The sequence below is a fragment of the Monodelphis domestica genome, chromosome 4 (genome assembly GCF_027887165.1).
Source record: "Monodelphis domestica isolate mMonDom1 chromosome 4, mMonDom1.pri, whole genome shotgun sequence".
NCBI lineage: Eukaryota > Metazoa > Chordata > Mammalia > Didelphimorphia > Didelphidae > Monodelphis > Monodelphis domestica.
Genome location: NC_077230.1, coordinates 175,941,194 through 175,961,688, shown reverse-complemented (window position 1 = coordinate 175,961,688; position 20,495 = coordinate 175,941,194). Strand labels below are relative to the sequence as shown.

Genomic DNA, 20,495 nt, shown 5'->3' with positions numbered 1-20,495 from the left:
GTCTGGCTAAACACTCATTGATATTTCTAAGACTGAGAAAAGGAGTAAAGTTTCAGAGTCTACGGTAACTCCAAAGTCACTTTGACAGAATAGTTTGCTCTATTCTCATCATCATTTTCCTTGGTTTTTAGCTTCTTTAACGTGGTAGTCTGGTTAAACACTCATTGATATTTCTAAGACTGAGAAAAGCAGTAAAGTTTCAGAGTCTACGGTAACTCCAAAGTCACTTTGACAAAATAGTTTGTTTATATTGAAGTTAAAGAAAGTTCAGTTTTCAGTTAATGAAGCACTTTTCTCCCAAGAACCCTAGAAGACACATATAGCTTTGTAACCCATTTTATCAGTGTGCAAAATGAAGCTCAGAAACTTTGAATGACTTGCTCAGAGTTAAATAAATAAATAGTAAGTATAAGTGAGCTCACAACCACTCCAGGCTTCTCTAAATATAAACTGCCATAGCTATTTTATAACTATTGTTTGAAAACATTCCTTTGTCTTTAAAAATTGTGGCTGATGTAGATGTACCATGAAATTTTCCAATATCTTTGGAGGGATGGAAGGAAGAATGTTAGGAAGGTTCTTTTGTTAAAAGTAGCAAGTCATAGAAGGAAATGTTTTAGGCATAGAAAAAAACAAAGATTTTTAAAACTGCTGTGCCCAATAAATAGTAATAGATCTCAGATTGCTTAGCTTCCTTTCCTCAAAATTTTTTCTCTTTCCTCAACATTCAGAAGCGTACAATTGGAGTTTGTCATTGAGAGATGAACTAGCTAAGATCTAGATACCTATGGGTATCTCTCTCTGATATATATCATTGTATCTTTGGACCAGTGGATTTGGGGTGCAAGTCACCGCTTCAAGACACTTTTCCTCTTAATGGAATTCACAAAGAAAAGTATCTTTCAAATAACTATATTTGATATCATTTTTTAAACCCTTAACTTTCACTTTAGAATCAATAATGTGTAATCAATACTGAGCAGTAATGTCTAGGTGATGGGGACTAAGTGCCTTTCCCAGGGTCACACAGCTAAGAAGCACCTGAGGTCAGATTTGAATCCAGTACCTCCTGGCTCAAGATCAGATTCTCAATCTACTTTGCCACGTGGCCATCCCCTTTGATATTGTTTTTAATAGAGCTTGAATATGGTCTTCCATGTGTGTATATATATATATATATGTATATATATATATATATATCAATCATATATAATGTATCTATGTATAACATATACATATGTAAGTGTATCTATAATCATCCTTACATCACTCCCTTCATGGACAGAACTTCCACTTCATGTCTCCCATTTGGTTTTAGAAGACCTGAACACTATTCTTTTGAGATGAGCCCTTTATTATCCAAAGAAGAGCTTCTTATCCTTCATCTGGGTATCCTTCTCTCTTGCCCAACAGCAGGGGGAAGACAAGATTTCCCTCTCCACTCCTTTTTTGGCCCTGTTGAGTGAGAACTCTGACCTTTGCTTTCAGTCTTTCTGAAGAAAGACAGAATCTAGTGATGAAATCATACACAAAGGTTTGAAAAATGCCTCTACTTTGTTTGCATCAGAACTTCCATCTCTCATAGACTCTTGGAGGGAGATACTTTACTACATTTTAATTTGGCTATATATAAATAGTTTATGTGGCTTCACTTGCACAGAAGCACCAGGCCAACCTCCCCTTCTTCCATGTGTGAGAAGAATTCATTCTCTTTATCTTGAGAAGCAGAGGTACAAATCTGGCTCATTTTGACCTCTTTTTATTCCTCAGCACAATTCTGAATTAAGGTTAGTTTGCAAACCAACTCAAAACAACTGAAAGCTCCAGTGAACACATTGGCATGGATGAAGTTTGTTTTGTGTTTTAGCTATTGAAGATAACATCAAAAGGAGAAAGGAAAAAGAAAACTCCTTTTCACTTTTGTGGCAATTTAGCAAGAAAGCAATTCTAAATTCATAGAATTGAATTCCTACACATACACACCCACATACACACAAACACATATAGAACCCAGATCCAAGAATCTTATCTGATACATAGTTTAGAAAGTCTAGGGAAAGCTAATGAAAATATATTTGCAAAAATTTTGGAATGTTACAATAACATTGTGCAGGTATGACTGAGTGACAAATGAGGTTAAAAAAGAAACAAATAAAATAAATTTTTTAAAAACACACCTTAATCAAGGCTTCCAAAGAGAGGCTTAAAAAGTGGTTCTATATGATGTTAGGGTAGTGAATTCCAGTTCACTAGAAGAAAGACTGTTTTATCAGAGTCCAGTTTGGGGAAGAAGGGGGTATGCATCTGCTAAGCAGGACATCTCCAATGTCTATTTAGGAGATGGACTTTTTAGAGCTCCTGAAGTTCCCTCTGACTTCTTGCTGATAAGAGATGAATGTAGATCCTTTCTCCAGAGCTTACTCTCTATGAGGTGTATCTGCTTTACTGGAAGAGTCAGATCCTACTAGCTGCTGGCATATTGGCTATTTTCTGCACAAAGCATTGGAAGGCTTCGGTCAGCTTCCTAGGCAAGCCCCCACAGTCTGTCATCATTAGCAAAATTAGGTTCATAAAGTACAAGTGAAAAGAGCATTCAACCACAAGTTAAACTGTGGGTGCCTTCCACCATCAGTAATGTAGGGATTTGTAAGTGTTTTTTGTTTTACTGCCATTACTATTCAGAAAGAGCCTCACAAACTCCAGCAACCCATGTGGACCAATTTTATCAGTTCAGGCCAACTCTAAGCATGCTTCATTTTCCTTCCTGGCTTCCTTCTCATCCCTTCCTTTCCAGTTCTGAAACCATAATCCCTGCGTTGTTGTTTCTCAATCATTTTAGTTAGGGCTGACTTTTTGATCCCATTTTGGATTTTCTTGGCTAAGATGCTAAAGTGGTTTGTCATTTCCTTCTCCAGCTGGTTTTACAGATGAGGAAATTTAGGCAAACAGGGTTAAGTGGTTTTCCCCAGCTTGACACAGCTAATAAAAAGTGTCCGAGTCTAGATTTGAACTGAGGTCTTTCTAACCCTAGACCCCATACTCTATTACTGTACCACCTAGCAGCCCCCATAATTCCTAGCTCCTTTTAATTTTAATAATGATAACTTTTTAGTTGAGATCATCAGATCATTGATTTGGAATAGGAAATGAACTTAGAAGTTATCTAGTCTATTTTCTTATTATACAGAAGCTAAAGCCCAGAAAGGTAAATTATCCAAGATAACACAAATGATAAATAAGTGGCAGAACCAGTATTTGAACCCAGTTACTATATCTCCAAATCCATATCATGTTCTTATTTTTTTTACTATTTAAATTTATTCTTCATGGTGTCTATGGTATGTGATGATATTTTACCACCTGCTCTTTCCACTGGTTTCCTATCCAGGAAAGTAAAAACTTTACAATAATAATATATTAATTTAATGGCATACAATTTCCTTTTTCTTGTTGAAAAAATAAAATACAAATGAATAAACAGAAAAATAAGCAATTTTCCTTTCTTCTTTTTCAGATCCTACGTGCTGCTGGGAAGACCTATGTGATATTTTTTATTGTCGTGCTTTTATTCTGCTCCTTTTATCTGGTGACTTTGATCCTTGCCATGGTCATTCTGGCTTATGAAAAACAGAATCAAATAACTATTAAAGCTGCAAAGAGAAGACAGATAAAATACCAGGCAATGTCATATTGGCACAAAAGAAAAGTAAAGCAAGTTCAGGTATTATTGTTGTAAATTTAAATTCTTCATATAAACATAGATCTAGAACTGACTTCCAGAGCCTCCATCATCTATCACTTAGCCTCCAAATAAATGTTACTTTAGCATTTCACTCTTCTAGTTATACCTAATCATTCACCCTGAAGCATAGTTGAAAGAACCCTCAGTACTTGGGCAAGAATAACCCTCTAGACATTTTTATGGTCTTGAACCTATTGCCAGGGACTTCAGTTACAATGGGGAGTTTTGTGTCAGTATCATAACCCAGGTGCAATAAACTATACATTTTTCTAAACTTCCAGCTTAAAACCCTCAACTTCAAAAAGTTGAAATCTATTTTTTTCCATTCATAGTTAGGTAGGCTGGTAGGGAGACAGAGAATTAGAAAAGTAGATACATAAATATGAATAGAGATATATAAATATATGCCTATAAAGAGGCATATCTAAATATACATACACACACACTTCTATAAAGCAATCAAACTTTTATTAAGGCACTTATGTGCCATATGAATATAGAATTATATACAAATATGTATATACAAATACACATGTATACATATATATGTATGTTTCTGTAATGGGCTCATATACCACTGATCTGAAATAAAGCATATTTTTTTCCTTTTCAGATATTTACATTCCAGAATATAATATTATATAATATATAATATTGTTTTTATATAAGTATTATTATATAATATAATTGTTAATGAACCATACTGATAATAAAGTTCATTGCTATGTTTCATTACACTTGCATTTCAGCTTCAATTTAATTTATTTATAGTTTTTATATGGGAATAGAACTAAATTTAGAAAGAAATTATTCATTCTACAAATCTGACTTAGTAGTCTTATTGATTCAATAATAAGTAAATGGCTATAATACTGGAAAACCCAGAGCAATATCAATATGGGAAATAATGGGAATGTTTAATATATTGATATTCTAAGCTTTAGCAGAGAAAAAGTAAAATGCCTTATGTTAGAGATAAGAATAAGATTTTGGCCATTAATCAGATCCATGGTGCTGAAATAACTTACAAATTATTTTACAGATTTGTTTTGAGAAAAACATTTTTAATGTTGCTTCTGAATATGTATTTAATTTTTGGCTTGACAGACAATGATAGCAGAAGAAATAGCTGAAGATGAAAGCGTTATTGAAGGTCAAAATATAACACATGCAGAAAATTCTTCTGAAACATCCCAACATATCTCAAACAATGACAATGTGAGAATGGACCAAAGGAAGAAAAAGAATCAAGACAACCAGCCTGATGGAGAGGAAAAAGAAGTGGACCTGAAATTGCATCTGTTTGAAACAGAAGATTACATCCGAAAAAAAATTTGTCATCATGGTATTAAAAATCAGAGATTAACAAAAAAAAGCGAGTTATATTCTCCTCAGCAGGTACTGACTTTCATGTAAAAGTTATTCTGACAAGTTGCTCCTTGAAAATTAAATTCAGAGGGTTATTTTTTTTTAACTTGTAAAGGGAAAAAAGGACTTTGGATGGGTTTGTATTTGCATATATGTGTTTATCAAAATGTTCTACTGCTATCATTGTCTGGGGAAAATAGGAATGTAATTATTTTTCCTTTTTCACTTACTGATTTTACAAAAACTTGGGATTTTAAGAAATACAGAATTTCATTTTTGAGAAATGCAAAATAGGAAAGTTTTCAAGTTTACTTTGGCTATGTGTGTGGAAATGAAATCATGAATATCGGATTTAAGGAAATGTTTCAAAGTTCACAAATGTAAGTGGGAAATATGAGAAAATAATGATAATTTTATAAATGCCAAGGGTATATTTGGTAATTGTTTTATAAGATAATATTTCATACTTATGTTTTTTGGTGGTAATCTGAAGAGATGTACATATACCTATGGCAAGGCAAAGCAAAAAACCTTTGGTAAAGCCACATGCTTACAGTGTCAGGCACTGTGTTAGGTGTTGGGGATTCAAATACAAGCAAAAAGAAAGAGTGTACACCCTCAAGAAATTTACAATCTTATGAGAAAGATAGCACACAAAAGGAACCTGGAGGAGGGGAAGGTTGGCATGATGTTGAAGGCAGAAAAAACAGAAACAAGAAGGGAGAGGAATCAAAATTCCTTATACTTGGCCCCTCCTCAAATGAAGATTAAGTAGAAATTCATCCAAGGGAGAGAAGAGAGGAAACAAGCAGAGAGACATTCCAGAGGAAAAGTCTACATGGATAGACACAATGCAGATAAGGCATGGCATTGAAGTCCAAATTCAGAAATAGAAATAGTAGAAATAATGTCAATGTCAGAATTGTTCTCCCAACTTCTGGAATCTCCAGTTTTAATCTAGCATTCATATAGTTCCCAAAATAATATTCAGCCAGATTTTCTGGAAAGAACACTGGATTTTGGTGTCTGAGGACCAAATCCTGATTCTAGTATTTAGTAGTGATGATGTGCTCAAGCAAATAGCTTCCTTTTTTTATCAGTCAGGTTACTCAAATCTAAATTGGAGGATTTGGATTAGACAACTTCCAAAATCATTCCCAAACCTAAATATAATATTATATTATCCTAAATTAAAAATCATTCTATTATGTTTCATCTGGCAAAGCATATGAATTATCCTGCAGCCTCCCAATGTGAATATCTTCAATTAGTGAGTTTATTCCAATTACTTTATTAGAATCTAATTTAATTAGAAATAGGTATCTTACTATCCTATGACGTGTTAAGATAGAGGAATTTTCCTAAAGCAGAAAATTTAGCTCTTGTCATAAGAAAAGATTTATTTCATTTTAATCTTTGAACAAGAAAAATATAGGTAAATTTTGAAAAGTAGTGTAATTCATTTCTCAGGGAACTATTGAAAGTTAAAAGTATTATCATTGTAAAAAGTTAAGCTAAGAGACCAACCAATTTTAAATTAGAAACAGAAAGAAGTGAGTACTTATGAAAGCTTATTTAATAGGTATCAACAATCACTTTTACATCAGTAGAGAAAATTTGGCCTATCCATACTCTGTTATTCTTTATTCATCCTCTGAACCCACAATTTCTACTTTATTTTACTCTGGTCCTGTAATTTCATTAGCAAACAAAATTTCTATCTGTATGCTTTACCAAAGCAGATGTGCTGCTCATCTGTACTTTATAATTTTGCCATTGTCAGTTTGAAGGTGAGATGATGTGTCAAGAGGAGTAATGATTTAGTTAGTTATAGTTAGTTAACAGCTAGTATTTATTGAAAGACTTGAACCCCAGTCATAAGACTATCTGTTTAGGACACACCTAGAGGTGTGCAATATTTTAGTGTATAGTGACATATTTTTTAGTGAGAACAACCAAACATCTGAAAAATGACAGGTTGGAAAATGAAAATGTCTCCATGGTAACCCTTCATTTTATATATCTAGGTATTGACATGGAATATATTATTTCTTTATTTAGAAAAAAGCAGCATGAACAATGTGTCTTTCATAGATTTGAAACAATAGTGCACCTTTCTTGTGGGTATTTTTTTATAGCCGAGTAATAAGATCTAAACCAAGATCTAAGAAATAATGGGATATCCGTGTCCGTATATTTTCAGGATATGGATTCAGCCACTGTTACAAGGCAGTTGTTGTTGAATGACTCCATTATAACAATTTAATTTGTTTTGCATTTTTAATGCATAACTCTCTCAATGTTCCAGGCAACTCCCTTAAATACTAATTTGCACAGTAGTTGCATTGTTGGGGAAAAGCTTCCTCTTCAGGGATTCCCTTAACCAATAGAATCACAGGATAAGTGGCTTATCCCCACAATTATTTTTTTAAAGATTGGGATAATCTGCAAAGGTTCAATTATTGATTTGTGAGTTGGTAAAGTAGAGTGCTGGCCTTAAGAGGCAAGAAGGCTCAAGTTCAAATCTGGCTTCACACTCATTAGCTGTGTTAAGTCTTCACTTCTGATTGTTTCAATGATCTCAAATGTAAAATGGGGATAATTTTAGTAAGAATATAATGATAATAGTTATTATTATTATATACTTATAATAATAATTGCCCCTGCTTCCCATAATTGTTATGAGGATTAAAGGAGATATTTGTAAAAAGTGTTTAGCACAGGGGCTGGCATATAATAGGTACTATTTAAATCATCTCTTCATTCCCCTTTGTGTGCCACTTACATAGTACCATTGGGGAGAGGTCACATCAATATAGGAATTTAGAATTTTAGAAGCTCTATTCTCATAATACTATAATGCAGGCACTTCATGACCCCTCTTAGGCTCAGAGAGCCTCTGAGATATGCCCATAGTTACTTAAGTAGTAAATATCAGAGCTAGGATTCAAATCATGACTTTTAAGCTCTGCCCACATCACCCTGCTTCTCGTTGCCCCTCAGGGACAAAAATGAGATGTTTTGGGGGTCTTTCATGAGCCTGCAAAGTATTTTTAGTATTGATTTCATTATTGATCCCTTAAAATGTTTTTCCTTTCCACACTAAACCCAATCATTTCACTAATAAAATGGATGCTTCTCCAAGGCAAGAACTGGTTTGCTTTTGCCTGTTTCCACAATACCTATCACTGCCTGGCAAAGGAAAGCTTAATTAATGAAGGCAGAATTGAATCTACTCATCTGACCAGAGGAAATTTCAGCCACACCATCCCCTCTATTTTTTGTTTATTATAAGACTATTCATTTTTCAAAGCAAATTTGGTACCAATATAAAAAGTATATTAGATTTAGTTGACATTATACAGGGAGAATCATGAGAAAAATTATGAAAAGGAAGAGATTAAGATGCCAGTTTAGGCTCTTTTTTTGCTACAACTGGAATCTGACCTCCATGAATAGCCTTAATTTTGGCTGAAAGATGTGACTCTCCCATGAGAACCAGATTAAAATACTCAGAGACCTCACAAGAATATTTGTTTTAATTTTTCAAATTACATGTTGACATAATTTTTTTTAATTGCTTTCTGAAATTTTGAGACATGCATAGCGGACACTAGAGAAAAAATCAGAAGAAATAAAATAAAGAGCTGTATGTTTCCATCTGCATTCAGACTCCATTAGTTCCTTCTATATCAGCAGATAATATTTATTTGTGATTAGTCCTTTCGAGTTGTCCTGGATCCTTGTCTTGTTGATAATAGTCATCATTCATAGTTGATCAACGTACACTAGCATTGCTCCTGTGAACATCATTCTTCTAGATCTGCTCACTTCTGTTTGCATTACTTTGTATGACCTTTTCCAGATTTTTTGTGCATATCTTATTTATCATTTCTTATGGAACAAAACTATTACATTAAAATATACCATAACTTATTCAGCCATTTCATGATTGATGGACATCCTTTCAGTTTCCAGTTCTTTGCTGCTACAAAAGAGCTGCTATAAATATTTTTGTACAAATAGGTCCTTTTCCCATATCTTTGATCCCTTTGGGATAGTAGAGTAAGTACTGGTATTGCTGGGTCAAAGGCTATATATGCAGTTTTGTATCCTTTAGGCATGGTTCCAGACTGTTGTCCAGAATGATTATATCACTTCACAACTCCACCAATAATGTATTAGTTCCCCTGTTTTTCCATATGCCTTCCAACATTTATCATTTCACTTTTTGGTCATATTAGTCAGTCTGACAGTTGTGAGGTGGTGACTCAGAGTTGTTTTAGTTTGCATTTCCCAAACCAATAATGATTTGGAGCATTTTTTATATGACTAAAGAGCTTTAATTTCTTCACCTAAGAAGACTCTGTTCATATCCTTTGACCAATTGCAAATTGAGAAAAAATTTGTATTCTTTTAGAGTTGACTCGGCTCTCTATAAAGTTAAGAAATGTGGCCTTTGTCAGAGACACTTGCTATATTTTTTTAAACATTTTGTGGTTTCTCCTAATCTTGCTTTCATTGCTTTTATTTGTGTAGAAACTTTTTAATTTAATGTAGTCAAAGTTATCTGTTTCACATCTCACAGTATTCTCCATGTCTTGTTTGGAAATAATTTTTCCCCTTCACAGATCTGACAGGTACAGTATTCGAGGCTCCCCTAATTTGTTTATGGTACCCCTCTTTATTTGTAAATCATGTAACTATTTTGACTTTACTTTGGTATATGGTATGCCTAGTTTCTGCAGTATTGCTTTAGAGTTTCCCCAGGAGATCTTGTTGATCTTCTAAAAGCTTGGATCTTTGAGTTTGCCAAACACTAGATTACTATGGTCATCAGCTACTGCATGTTGAATGACTAATTTATTCTACTGATCTACTACTCTATTTCTTAGCCACTACCAGATTGTTTTGATGGTTGCCACTTTATAATGCAATTTGACATCTGGAACAACTAAACTACTTTCCTTCATATTTTTTCACCATTTTCATGGTCACAAGACTTTTTTTTTTTACCTAAGGTAGCCAGATTATAATGATTATTATGACAATAATAATAACTGATATTTGTATAGCATATTAAAGTTAGTAAAATAATTTACAAATGCCTCTTTTTAACCTCCTAAGAAGTCCTGGCTGTTAGGTTCTATTATCTCCATGTTACTAATGAAAGAAGTCAAGGCAGACAGAGAATAAATGATTTGAACAGGGTTACACGGCTCATACGTGTTTGAGGCTGGATTCAAATTCACTTCTTCCTGACTGCAACTTCAGGGCTCTATCCCGCCTAGCCAAGATCACTGTAGCTGGTTAAGGTACCCTTAGCCCCAGAAATCCTCTCTTCTTTCCTCAGGATAGAAAATGTTTGGAAGGCTAAAATGGTTTCACAGGGAGTTATGCTTTTTCTTATACTTGATATTCAAACCTACTTCTTTTTTTTACTTTTAATTTCACCTTTTCCCTCAACCTTTTTTGATGCTCAGACTCTTAACATTATCTGCTGTTACCCCCCCCAAATGCCATTCAACCAACTGATGAAAATCAACCAAATGTGCTTCTACTTTGTTTTCTGAGACTTCTAATTTGCCTTGTTAACCTAGACTAACAATTATCATTTGCTACTGAATTTATTCTTTATTCAAAAATGGTTCCAGAAAATTATTTGTGTTCTGAATCTCCCTGAAGCAGAAAAAAAATTTGGAATTTCTAGAATGTAGAGACACCACCATGAAGATAAGAAGGGACTGTAAATTTTCAGATCATGTAAATCATTGGTACTCTACCGTTTTGTCTCAGATTTCTTTCATAGAGGACCCTTACCACAAAGAGTTTCTCCTTATGTGGGTTATATCTATCAACATTTACCATAGTAGAAATTAAAAGGAACGATTTTTAAATATTAATATATCAATTTATATAATATAAAAACAACAATATGCCTAACATATGCAAACCTAAATAAAATGTTAGAATTTTTTAAAAATATTTTTCCAAAACATAAGTAATTTAGGAAGAAGAGTATCACAGCTTTACATATTTTTGCAAATCATTTTATTGTCTGAATTAAAAAAAGACAGGTGAAGTCTCATTTCTTCATATATGCATTGTTTTAACATGTTTTTGTTCAAGTTATGTGATGAAAATTTGGCCTCACACAAATAAGTCATTGAAAAGGCAGTATTTTAATAGGTAAATAATTTCTTAGTATGTTGTAAAATTGTTTTGACCTCACAGACTCCCCTGATAGAGTTTTAGGTATCCCTTTGAGACCTAAAGACCATGCGTTAAGAACCACTGATTTAGATAAAATGAAGATTTAGAGCAGGGAAAGGTTAAATAAATGAAGCATTACTTGAGAGAGACTCAAGAACTGTGCTCTGTAAAATTTAAATGGGAGTTATTACTGTTACTGATTGTAAAGTCATCTTTAGTCATTGGGCAAAATCCAGCCTTATGTCTTTTTCTTCAAATTTTCTAATAGGGAAGAACTGCAAGGAAAGAGCAGGAGGAAAGACAAATAGATTTTTGCTGCATTTCTAAGGATATATTGGATGATCCAACTATCAGGCAAAGAGCAATGGAAAAAAACAATGTATTAAACAAGATGGAAAGTATGTTGTGGTTTTTTTTTTCTTAATTTAAAACAAATTGTGACAACTTTAAATCTCAACATGAGGTACTGCAAATTAATTTGGTAAAATAAAGTGTTTCATAAAAGTGGAATTTTTAAAGCATTGGGATATATTACCAAAATAGAACATCATATCATGTTTTCTGCATGTTCTAAGTAGTATAGAATAATTTGGACATGACTTCAGGTAAGTATTATTCTAGGTAACCTCTTCAAGTCCTTTCATTCTGTATTTTTCATTTGAGACTCACAAGGTATTTTCATAGGGGAAAATAAGAGGCCTTTGTCTTAGGAAATTAAAAACTCTTTAAAAGATTTCAATTCTTTAAAAAATTACTAATGCTCATACCCACCATTACATTTCAGATGCCTTTCTCAGATTGAAATCCAACTATATGCATCTTCAACTTAATGTTTCTTACTTATTTTTCTATGTCTAATACTGATATCATGAAAATGTCATAAAACTTATGCAGAATATACTGTGTTTTTACCCAAAACAATTGCTGTTAAATGAGCAAATTCTGAATCATAAACCTGATTTCAAATTTCCCCACAAAAACTAAGAAGTGGCAATTTTATCTAAGCATTAGAAAGTACAAAGAAAAAGAACAATTATATTTTCTAAATTTTCTGTTTTTCTTTGCAGGACTTGATGACTCCAGGTCTACATGTACAAACTGGTGGCACAGATTTGGTACCACATTTACAATTTGGAATTGCTCTACACTTTGGATAAAATTCAAAGATTTTATCTATGCTGTTGTAATGGATCCATTTTTTGACTTGGCCATTGCCATCTGTATTATTATTAACATCACTTTTATGGCTATGGAGCATTATCCAATGACTGAGAAATTCTACAATGTGCTCTCTGTGGGATACCTGGTTAGTCTGTCACTATATGCCTTTTGACCTACACTATATAACTTCTCAACAGTTTCACTTTATAGTAATTCTTGTTCATCTTTGTTTCTCCCCAAATATCAGTGGTCATTTGATTACCAAATATGATGGCTTTTTCTCATCTCATTTTTCTTGACTTTTCTATGGCACTCAGTTTTCTTGGCCATCTTCCTCTTGCATATCCTCTTCTTTCTGAGCTTATATGTTGTTTCTTGGTTCTCCTACCTATCCAGTTGTTTCCCTTCTTATGTGTTCTTTACTGATTTTTTTTTATCATTCTTTCTTTTTCATGTCATATAATCCTTAAACTGGTTCTTTGTCTTCTTTGTGACTTTGATTCCCTCTATTCTCCCATTTTCCTCAGGTCTTCTTTCCTTCTTTTTTACAACCCTGTAATGAATCAGTTCAACACTACATTAAACTCTTTTCTTTCCTTTGTCCTATCACACTTTGCCAAACCCCAACCCTGAATCCTGACAATCTACCTTCTTGACTCTTTTTACATGCTCCTTAACAGTGCTGGAAGAAATCATGAAATTATGCTGCATTGAACCTTTACAGATTTATATTCTCAAATTTCAACTCGATATTCCCTGCAGCAAAACAATAATTCTATTCCCTGCACATTTCAGTACATTATCTTCCACCACAGTTGTTAAAACTTTCTCTTCTCTCTTCAAGCTTTCCACAGCATCCACTCCCCTTCCTTTCTGCTCTTACCATGCTTCACAAAAAGATAAAAACAAAACAATGGAAACTTTCCCCTTAACTGTTACTGCCTTCTTCTCTGGATCATTACTACTCTACAGATTTTCACGACATTATTCTCTCCTACTCCTCCTTTCACTGACTAGCCACTTCTTAGCCTTCACTGCTATATCTTCATCCACTTTCTGTCTACTATCTGCTGATGTACTCCAAGGAATGCTATAAGGAATAATAAAGTAGAGGAATTCCATGGGAACTGGAATAGCCTCCAGGAATTGATTCAGAGTGAGAGGAGGAGAACCAGGAAAACAATATACACAGAGACTGATAGACTGTAACAAAGTCAAATGTAATGGACTTCTCTACTAGCAGTAATGCAATGATCTGGGACAATCCTGAGGGACTTATGAGAAAGAATGCTATCCACATCCAGAGAAAGAACTGTGGGAGCAGAAACACAGAAGAAAAACATCTGCTTGATCACATGGGTTGATGGGGATATAATTGGGGATATAGACTCTAAATGATCACCCTAGTGCAAATATTAATGATATGGAAATAGATCTTGATCAATGACACATGTAAAACACAGTGAAATTGCTTGTTGGCTACAGGAGGGAGGTGGAAGGAAAGGCGGGAAAGAACATGAATCATATAACCATGAAAAATATTATAAATTAATTAATACATGTCCCAAATAAATGAATTTCCATATAGTGCCTAGAGCTCTGGATCTGAAGTCAGAAGACCTGGATTCAAATGTGACCTTAGATATTTACTAGCTCTGTAATCTGGACAAGTCAACTAGCCTCTGTCTACTGAAAAATGGAGATAATTGTGGTACCTATCTCCCAAGGTATTTATGAAGATCAAATGATATATGATTTGTGAAGTGCTTAGATAGAACCTGGAACCCAATAGATGTTTAATGAGTGCTTGTTTGCTTCCCTTTTACATCCCACATTTTATAAAAGACCTTTCTTAGTCCCCTTCCCACCTCCCAGCTCATTCTCCTTTCTGAGATCAACTCAGATTTCAGTATATTGTTGCAAACACTTATTTGCATCCTGTCTCTTCCATTAGAATGTGGAATTTTTTAATGTAGCAACCATTTTTAGTCTTTCTTTGTATCTCTACTTTTTAGCATAGTGGCTGGTACATTATAAATGCTTAATGAATGATTATTCTTTGAATGACTGAATATCATCCATATCATATCCCTTATGTATATTTCCTAACACTCTATCCCAGCACCCCATGTACATTTGAGTCAGCATTCCACCCCACCGCATCTTCCTATCTTCCTTGTGTCACTTCTTAGCTTTGAAAGGCCTGCCCTAAATCTGAGTGGTGCTAATGGGTATGTGAAGGAGTAAAGATTCATCTATCCAGCAACAGGACTTACAATCCAGCCATCTATCTATTCTTTTTGGCACTTGCCCTGTTGCATATCCTCTCCTTCTCGCTTGACTTTTACTCCTGCTGCCTCTTGTTCCAAGAATAGAAATCTATTAATTCCTTCTGCAAAGGGCTTTTCAATCAACTACCTTCAGACTTCATTCACTCTTCTTCTGACTCTAAATAGGAGCAGAATTCCTTGATTACCACTCCTATATAAAGATGATTTCCCTCTGTCAGAATGTGAACTCCTTGACTATGTTTCACTTTTGTATGTATACCCTCAACAATTAGCATAGTGCATAGCACATAGTAAGTACTTAAAAATATTTTCATTCATTCTCTTTTTTATACAATCTTCCCTTCTCTTTTTTCTTGCTCCTTTAGTTTGTAAATATATTTATTCATTTATTTATTTTTTGTTTCAACATATGCAATTAACTGTCTTCCTCTCCTACCCACATTAGCGAAAATACTATTTAACAAAAAGATATAAATATCCTGAAAACTGCCTTATTTATTACTATTTATCAATTTTTTTCTCTTAACTTGGACATATACATTCATTCCTCAAACAATATTTCTGCCTCTATGGTTCTGCTCATTTCTTTATTCATAATTTCATATATTTCTTTCCATGTTTTTACAAAAGTAATCTGCTTGTCATTTCTTACAGTGCAGTAGTATATGAGCATCCCTTCAATTTCCAGTTCTTTGCCACCACAAAGAAGGCTGCTATAAATATTTTAGAACATACAAGTTCTTTTCCTTTTTCCCTGACTACCATAGGAAATAAACCTAATAGTGATATTGTTGGATCAGAAGTTATACACAGTTTTATAGCTCTTTTGAGTATAATTCCAGATTGTACTTTAAAATTCCATTATCTGGAATTAAGTTCAGAGTTATAAAACTGTGAATTATTTCTCTTTTTGATGACATTATATACTACCATGGGTTTTATTATCAATTCTTCACTGAAAAAATTGAGTCAGGGAGACTAATTAAGAAGCCATTGAAATAACTCAGGAAAGAAGGCCTGATGGTGGCTGTGTGAGTGGTAAGACAGAGAGATATATGAAATGTTGTTTTGGTAGAAAGAAAAAAATTTTGAAACTGATTATATACACGGGATGAGGTGGCATAATAATACCAAGGACACAAACCTGAAAGACCTAGAGAGGTCATGATGACTGTGATAGAAATAAGGCAAATTGAAAAATAATCAAGTTCATTTTGGATATGTTAAAACTCATATATTTTCAAGGTATCTAGCTTGATAGTTATAATAGGCAACAGATGATGAAGATTATAGAGACTTTGGCTGAATACATAGCTTTTGTTTCTCCATAGAAACAAAAATTAATTGAACATATGAAAGATGATTAGGTCACCAAATGAAAAAAATGTAGAAAGATAAGTGGGTCAACTTTAAAACCTTGGTGTATATCCAGAATTAGGAGTCAACCATTTCATAAGCTTTAGACATATGGAATTCTTATGTATTTTCAAAAAAAAACCCTAAAAACACGTCTCATTTGTATAGCTCTAAACAATCCATCAAGCACTTTTTAATATGTACCACCTCACTTGATTCACACAGAAGCTCTCTCTGAGGCAGACAAACTGTGAGGCAAATGAGAAAAGAGAGCCTGAACGGTTGTAACATCAAATGTTACATTGTAAAGGGATGAATTGGGATTTTTTATGGTTTTAAGAATGTCAATCCTCTACATCACACACACATAGGTAATTTCAGTGAGAACTGCCAAGGAGGTATAACTTAATGTTAAATATAATCAATACAATGAATATAATAATATAATAATGTACAAAAGAAATGGTACAATATGAATAATTCATGTGTAAATATTATTATAACTATTATAACATAACACAGGAATAGGAACTAGACTGGTAGTTTTATTAGTGTAGGAACTTCTGAATAAGGAAACTTCTACATCCATGTACAGTATTGGACAATAGCTTTGATTCTGGAAAGATAAAGTGACAGAGTTATACAACCATGTCATGTCAGAAGCACACACACACACACACATATATATATACAAACATGTATAATTTCAGCCATTTATTTCTAAAATAATATTCAATTTTGTTTTTATTTAGGTCTTTATTGGGATCTACATAGCAGAAATGTTTTTGAAAATAATTGCTTTACATCCATATAATTATTTTCAAAGAGGCTGGAACATATTTGATACCGTAATTGTTATACTTGCTTTAGCAGATATATATATGAAAGAGGCGTATGGTTTATCACTTTTTGGATGGTTCAGACTGGTAAGTGCAAACTAGACCGATTTTTTTATTCTATGTGTATTAATCTTTATGGAATTGGTTCTTACTAAGAGGGAACTTGGCAATGCTGCCTTATTAATCAAGAAAAGGGAATGCAGCTTGCTGAGTTAAGGCTCAGGGATCAAGATGGGAAGCAGGAATGGAAATAGGTGAGATTCAAGAAGGATACAAACCTCAGGTTCAAAAAGAGATGAATATCTAGAACTTGGTAATTAACTTAGAGGGGGTAGATTTATATCAGTACTAAATAAACTGTTATAGGTAGGTCATGAAGGAGGCAGCAAGATGGCTCAGTGGACAGAGTAGTGGACCTTGAGTTAGGAAGGCATGAGTTCAAATTTAGCCTGAGAACCTTACCGTGTGACCCTGAGAAAGTCATTTCATTTGTTTTCCTAAATCCACTGGATAAAGAAATGACAAACCATGCCAATATCTTTGCCAAGAAAACCCAACAGACAATATGGTCCAGGGGTCACAAAGATTTGGACACAACTGAACAACAAAAGTGACCACACATAATGAAAGCCATGAACATAGTACTGGGTCACTGGAAATGTTGAGAACACATTTTTTCCCCTTATTTCAATATTTGGGGATGCTATAGTCAAGAATTACATATTAGACATAAATGGGTTCATAACTGAATGATTTGAAGAATCATCCATATTAGTGAGATCATAGATCCTTTGAACCATGAAAAGAAGACATAATGAATTCTTTGAGAGGAATGACTATTTCATGTCCAGTTTCTGGATATTGTTAAGAAAATTTTATATCTTTTCAGCTTTTGTTTATGGTTTTTGTTTCTATTTTTTTTTACTGCAACTGTGGTAATGTAGGGAGATCCTGGTTAAGAATTTACTCTACCAATAAGATTGGTACCTTCTCTGAAACTTATTCTCTTAGAGAGTCTCCATGGGACTTTGATAAGTTAAAGTATTTGTTCAGAGTTACATAGTCACAATGTAAGAGAAAAAAATTTAACCCACATGCTCCTGCCTCCTTAGCCTTAGCCTCTTTTAATCCCCAGTGCCTCTCAAATTTGTGCTTGATAATCTTAAGTACTCCTGAATCTTGGCTTTGCTGCCTATATTTGATTTCTTACAGATGATCTGACTATGGTCTTTTAAATTTCATCCAAATCATGCAAAGAAACCCAAAAACCAGGGACTGTGGGAAATAGTCATAGCAAACAAAGCAAAAAAAAAAGTGAAAATCGAGATTCAATGAAGAGATGCTTTAAAAAATTGTATTTGGCAGGTTTTATTACTAAGAATAGTATCTTGGATTTGCCTATACTTTAGTACTTTAAGTAATTGTTATTTGGAGTTGTGATTGTTCTCAATATTAAAATTGTGTTTCTTCTTTTTACTTTTTTAGCTCCTGGTTTTCAAGGTGGCAAAATATTGGCCAACCTGGGAAAAGCTGATAAAGATAATTAATTACTCTGTAGATGCCCTTAAAGGCTTGTTTTTGCTTTTGTTTATCACCATGTTCACATTTGCAGTAGTTGGCATGAAGTTATTTGGTCAAGGCTGCCAAGAATATCTCTGCAAGACTGATGTTGACTGTCCATTTAAACGTTGGCACATGCATGACTTTTTTCACTCCTTCCTGCTAATGTTTCGAGTGCTTTGTGGTGAATGGATAGATTCTATGTGGGACTGTATGAATACTGAAGGCCAAAAGGAATGCCTTATATTTTTTGTGGTGGTTATCATTATTGGGAAAATGCAGGTATGTAATCAGAAGATTTCAAGTACTCATTTTAAAAGTTTTTTTAATGAATTTTAGTAAAATTTAATATTTAGTAACTTTTAATTATCCTGATCCAGTGGGATTTAACATCCTTTAGCTCTAGATGAAAACATAACTATGTCATTAGATAATTTTGAAGTGAGACTATTCCTAGTCATTATATTGGTGGCATATTCGATTTTTCAGACATTTACTAATTACTCACTGATAAAGCGACAAAGCAAAAAACAACTAGCCTTGTTTAAAAAAAAAAAAACTTGCCACCTATCGTATAATCACTACTAAGTATTAGTTCCAAGGCAAAAAGAGCATTGAAAGCTAGGCAATTGGAGTTCAGGAACTTGCTCAGGTTACCACAACTAGGAAATATCTGAGGCCAGATTCAATCCCAGGATCTCCCATCTCCAGACCTGGCTATCTACTGAACCACCTAGCTGCTTCCCCTACCCCTACCTAGTCTTAAAGTAACTTAAATGTCTTAAAGTAACTTAAACTTAAAGTAACTTAAATATTATCCTTCTGAGAAGGATAAAACATGCAAACAGGTAAGTTGGAGAAAGGGATGATATTCATAAATAGGAAGGTCAAGAAAGTTTTCTTTAAGAGATGAACTGGAGCTGAGCCTTGATTCAGGAACGTAGTGATTTTAATAAGTAAGGGTAAAGAGAGAGTAGAGTGTTTTATTAGCATCGTCTATGCAAAGACCTAGGGATAGAGATGTAATGTTAAGTTTGGAGAATATCCAATGGAATAGTTTGGCTAGAATATAGAGTACAGGAAGTGAAATAATAAAAAAACTAAGTACAGAAACTGACTTGGGGACCAAATTATAAAAGATTAAAATATTAATTACTTGAACAAATCTGTGTGTCATTCATATTATTTGGTTAATTATGAGAAGAATCAATTAAAGAGTAAAGAATTTGGAAACAGAGAGGAAAAATTAGGAGACTTATTCAAGTGAAAAATTAGGAGACTTATTCAACCTAAAGAAGAATCATAGTCATTCAAGGAGAGATGAAGATACAAAAGATATTGTAAAGGTAGAATCTATCATGTTGGCAAAAAAGATATGGAAGGTGACAGAAAGACATGTCTGACAACTATAAGATATAGCAAGTGAAGAAAAAGCAAGAGAGAGCAATTAAGAAACTATTGCAAGGCATCTGGAGGGCTCAGGGAATTGAAAGCCAGCCCTATAAAAGAAAGTTCCTGGTTCAAATCTGAGTTAAAGATATTTCCTGGCTTTGTGTACCCTGGTAAGTCACTTAACCCCCACTGCCTTGCCATTACTTTACTTCTACATTGGAACCAATACACAGTATTGATTCCAAGATGGAGGGTAAGTATTTTTTTTAAAAGGCTATTACAATAGTCAAGTTTTGAGCTGAACAGGTATTAAACTAGAGTGGTGACCATATGAGTTGAGAGGAGAGAATATATCCAAGAGTTGTTAAGGAAGTGGAATGTACAGAATTAGTAATTAATTGTGTGGGTGAGGTGACTATTAACTACCTTCTCCTCCTGTGTATCTTCTTCTATCTTCTCTTAGATTTTGTAACACTATTCTCTAATTGTTCCCCTTCTTCCTATTTGACCACATCTTCTCTTTCTCCTTTGCTAGTTCATGATCCTTAACTCACCCCCTAACTGTAAATATAA

At 33.8% G+C, this 20,495-nt stretch overlaps 1 protein-coding gene across 1 annotated transcript in view; it reads left to right on the top strand.

Annotated features, from left to right (window-relative positions):
• Positions 1–20,495, top strand: part of LOC100023497 (sodium channel protein type 9 subunit alpha-like) — a 162,581-nt gene that overhangs the window by 76,876 nt on the left and 65,210 nt on the right. The window contains exons 10-15 of the mRNA XM_056793975.1: positions 3,515–3,721; positions 4,850–5,140; positions 11,592–11,721; positions 12,391–12,629; positions 16,884–17,057; positions 18,456–18,812. Of these exons, the coding sequence (XP_056649953.1) occupies positions 3,515–3,721; positions 4,850–5,140; positions 11,592–11,721; positions 12,391–12,629; positions 16,884–17,057; positions 18,456–18,812 (1,398 nt within the window). The remainder of the gene's footprint in view (positions 1–3,514; positions 3,722–4,849; positions 5,141–11,591; positions 11,722–12,390; positions 12,630–16,883; positions 17,058–18,455; positions 18,813–20,495) is intronic.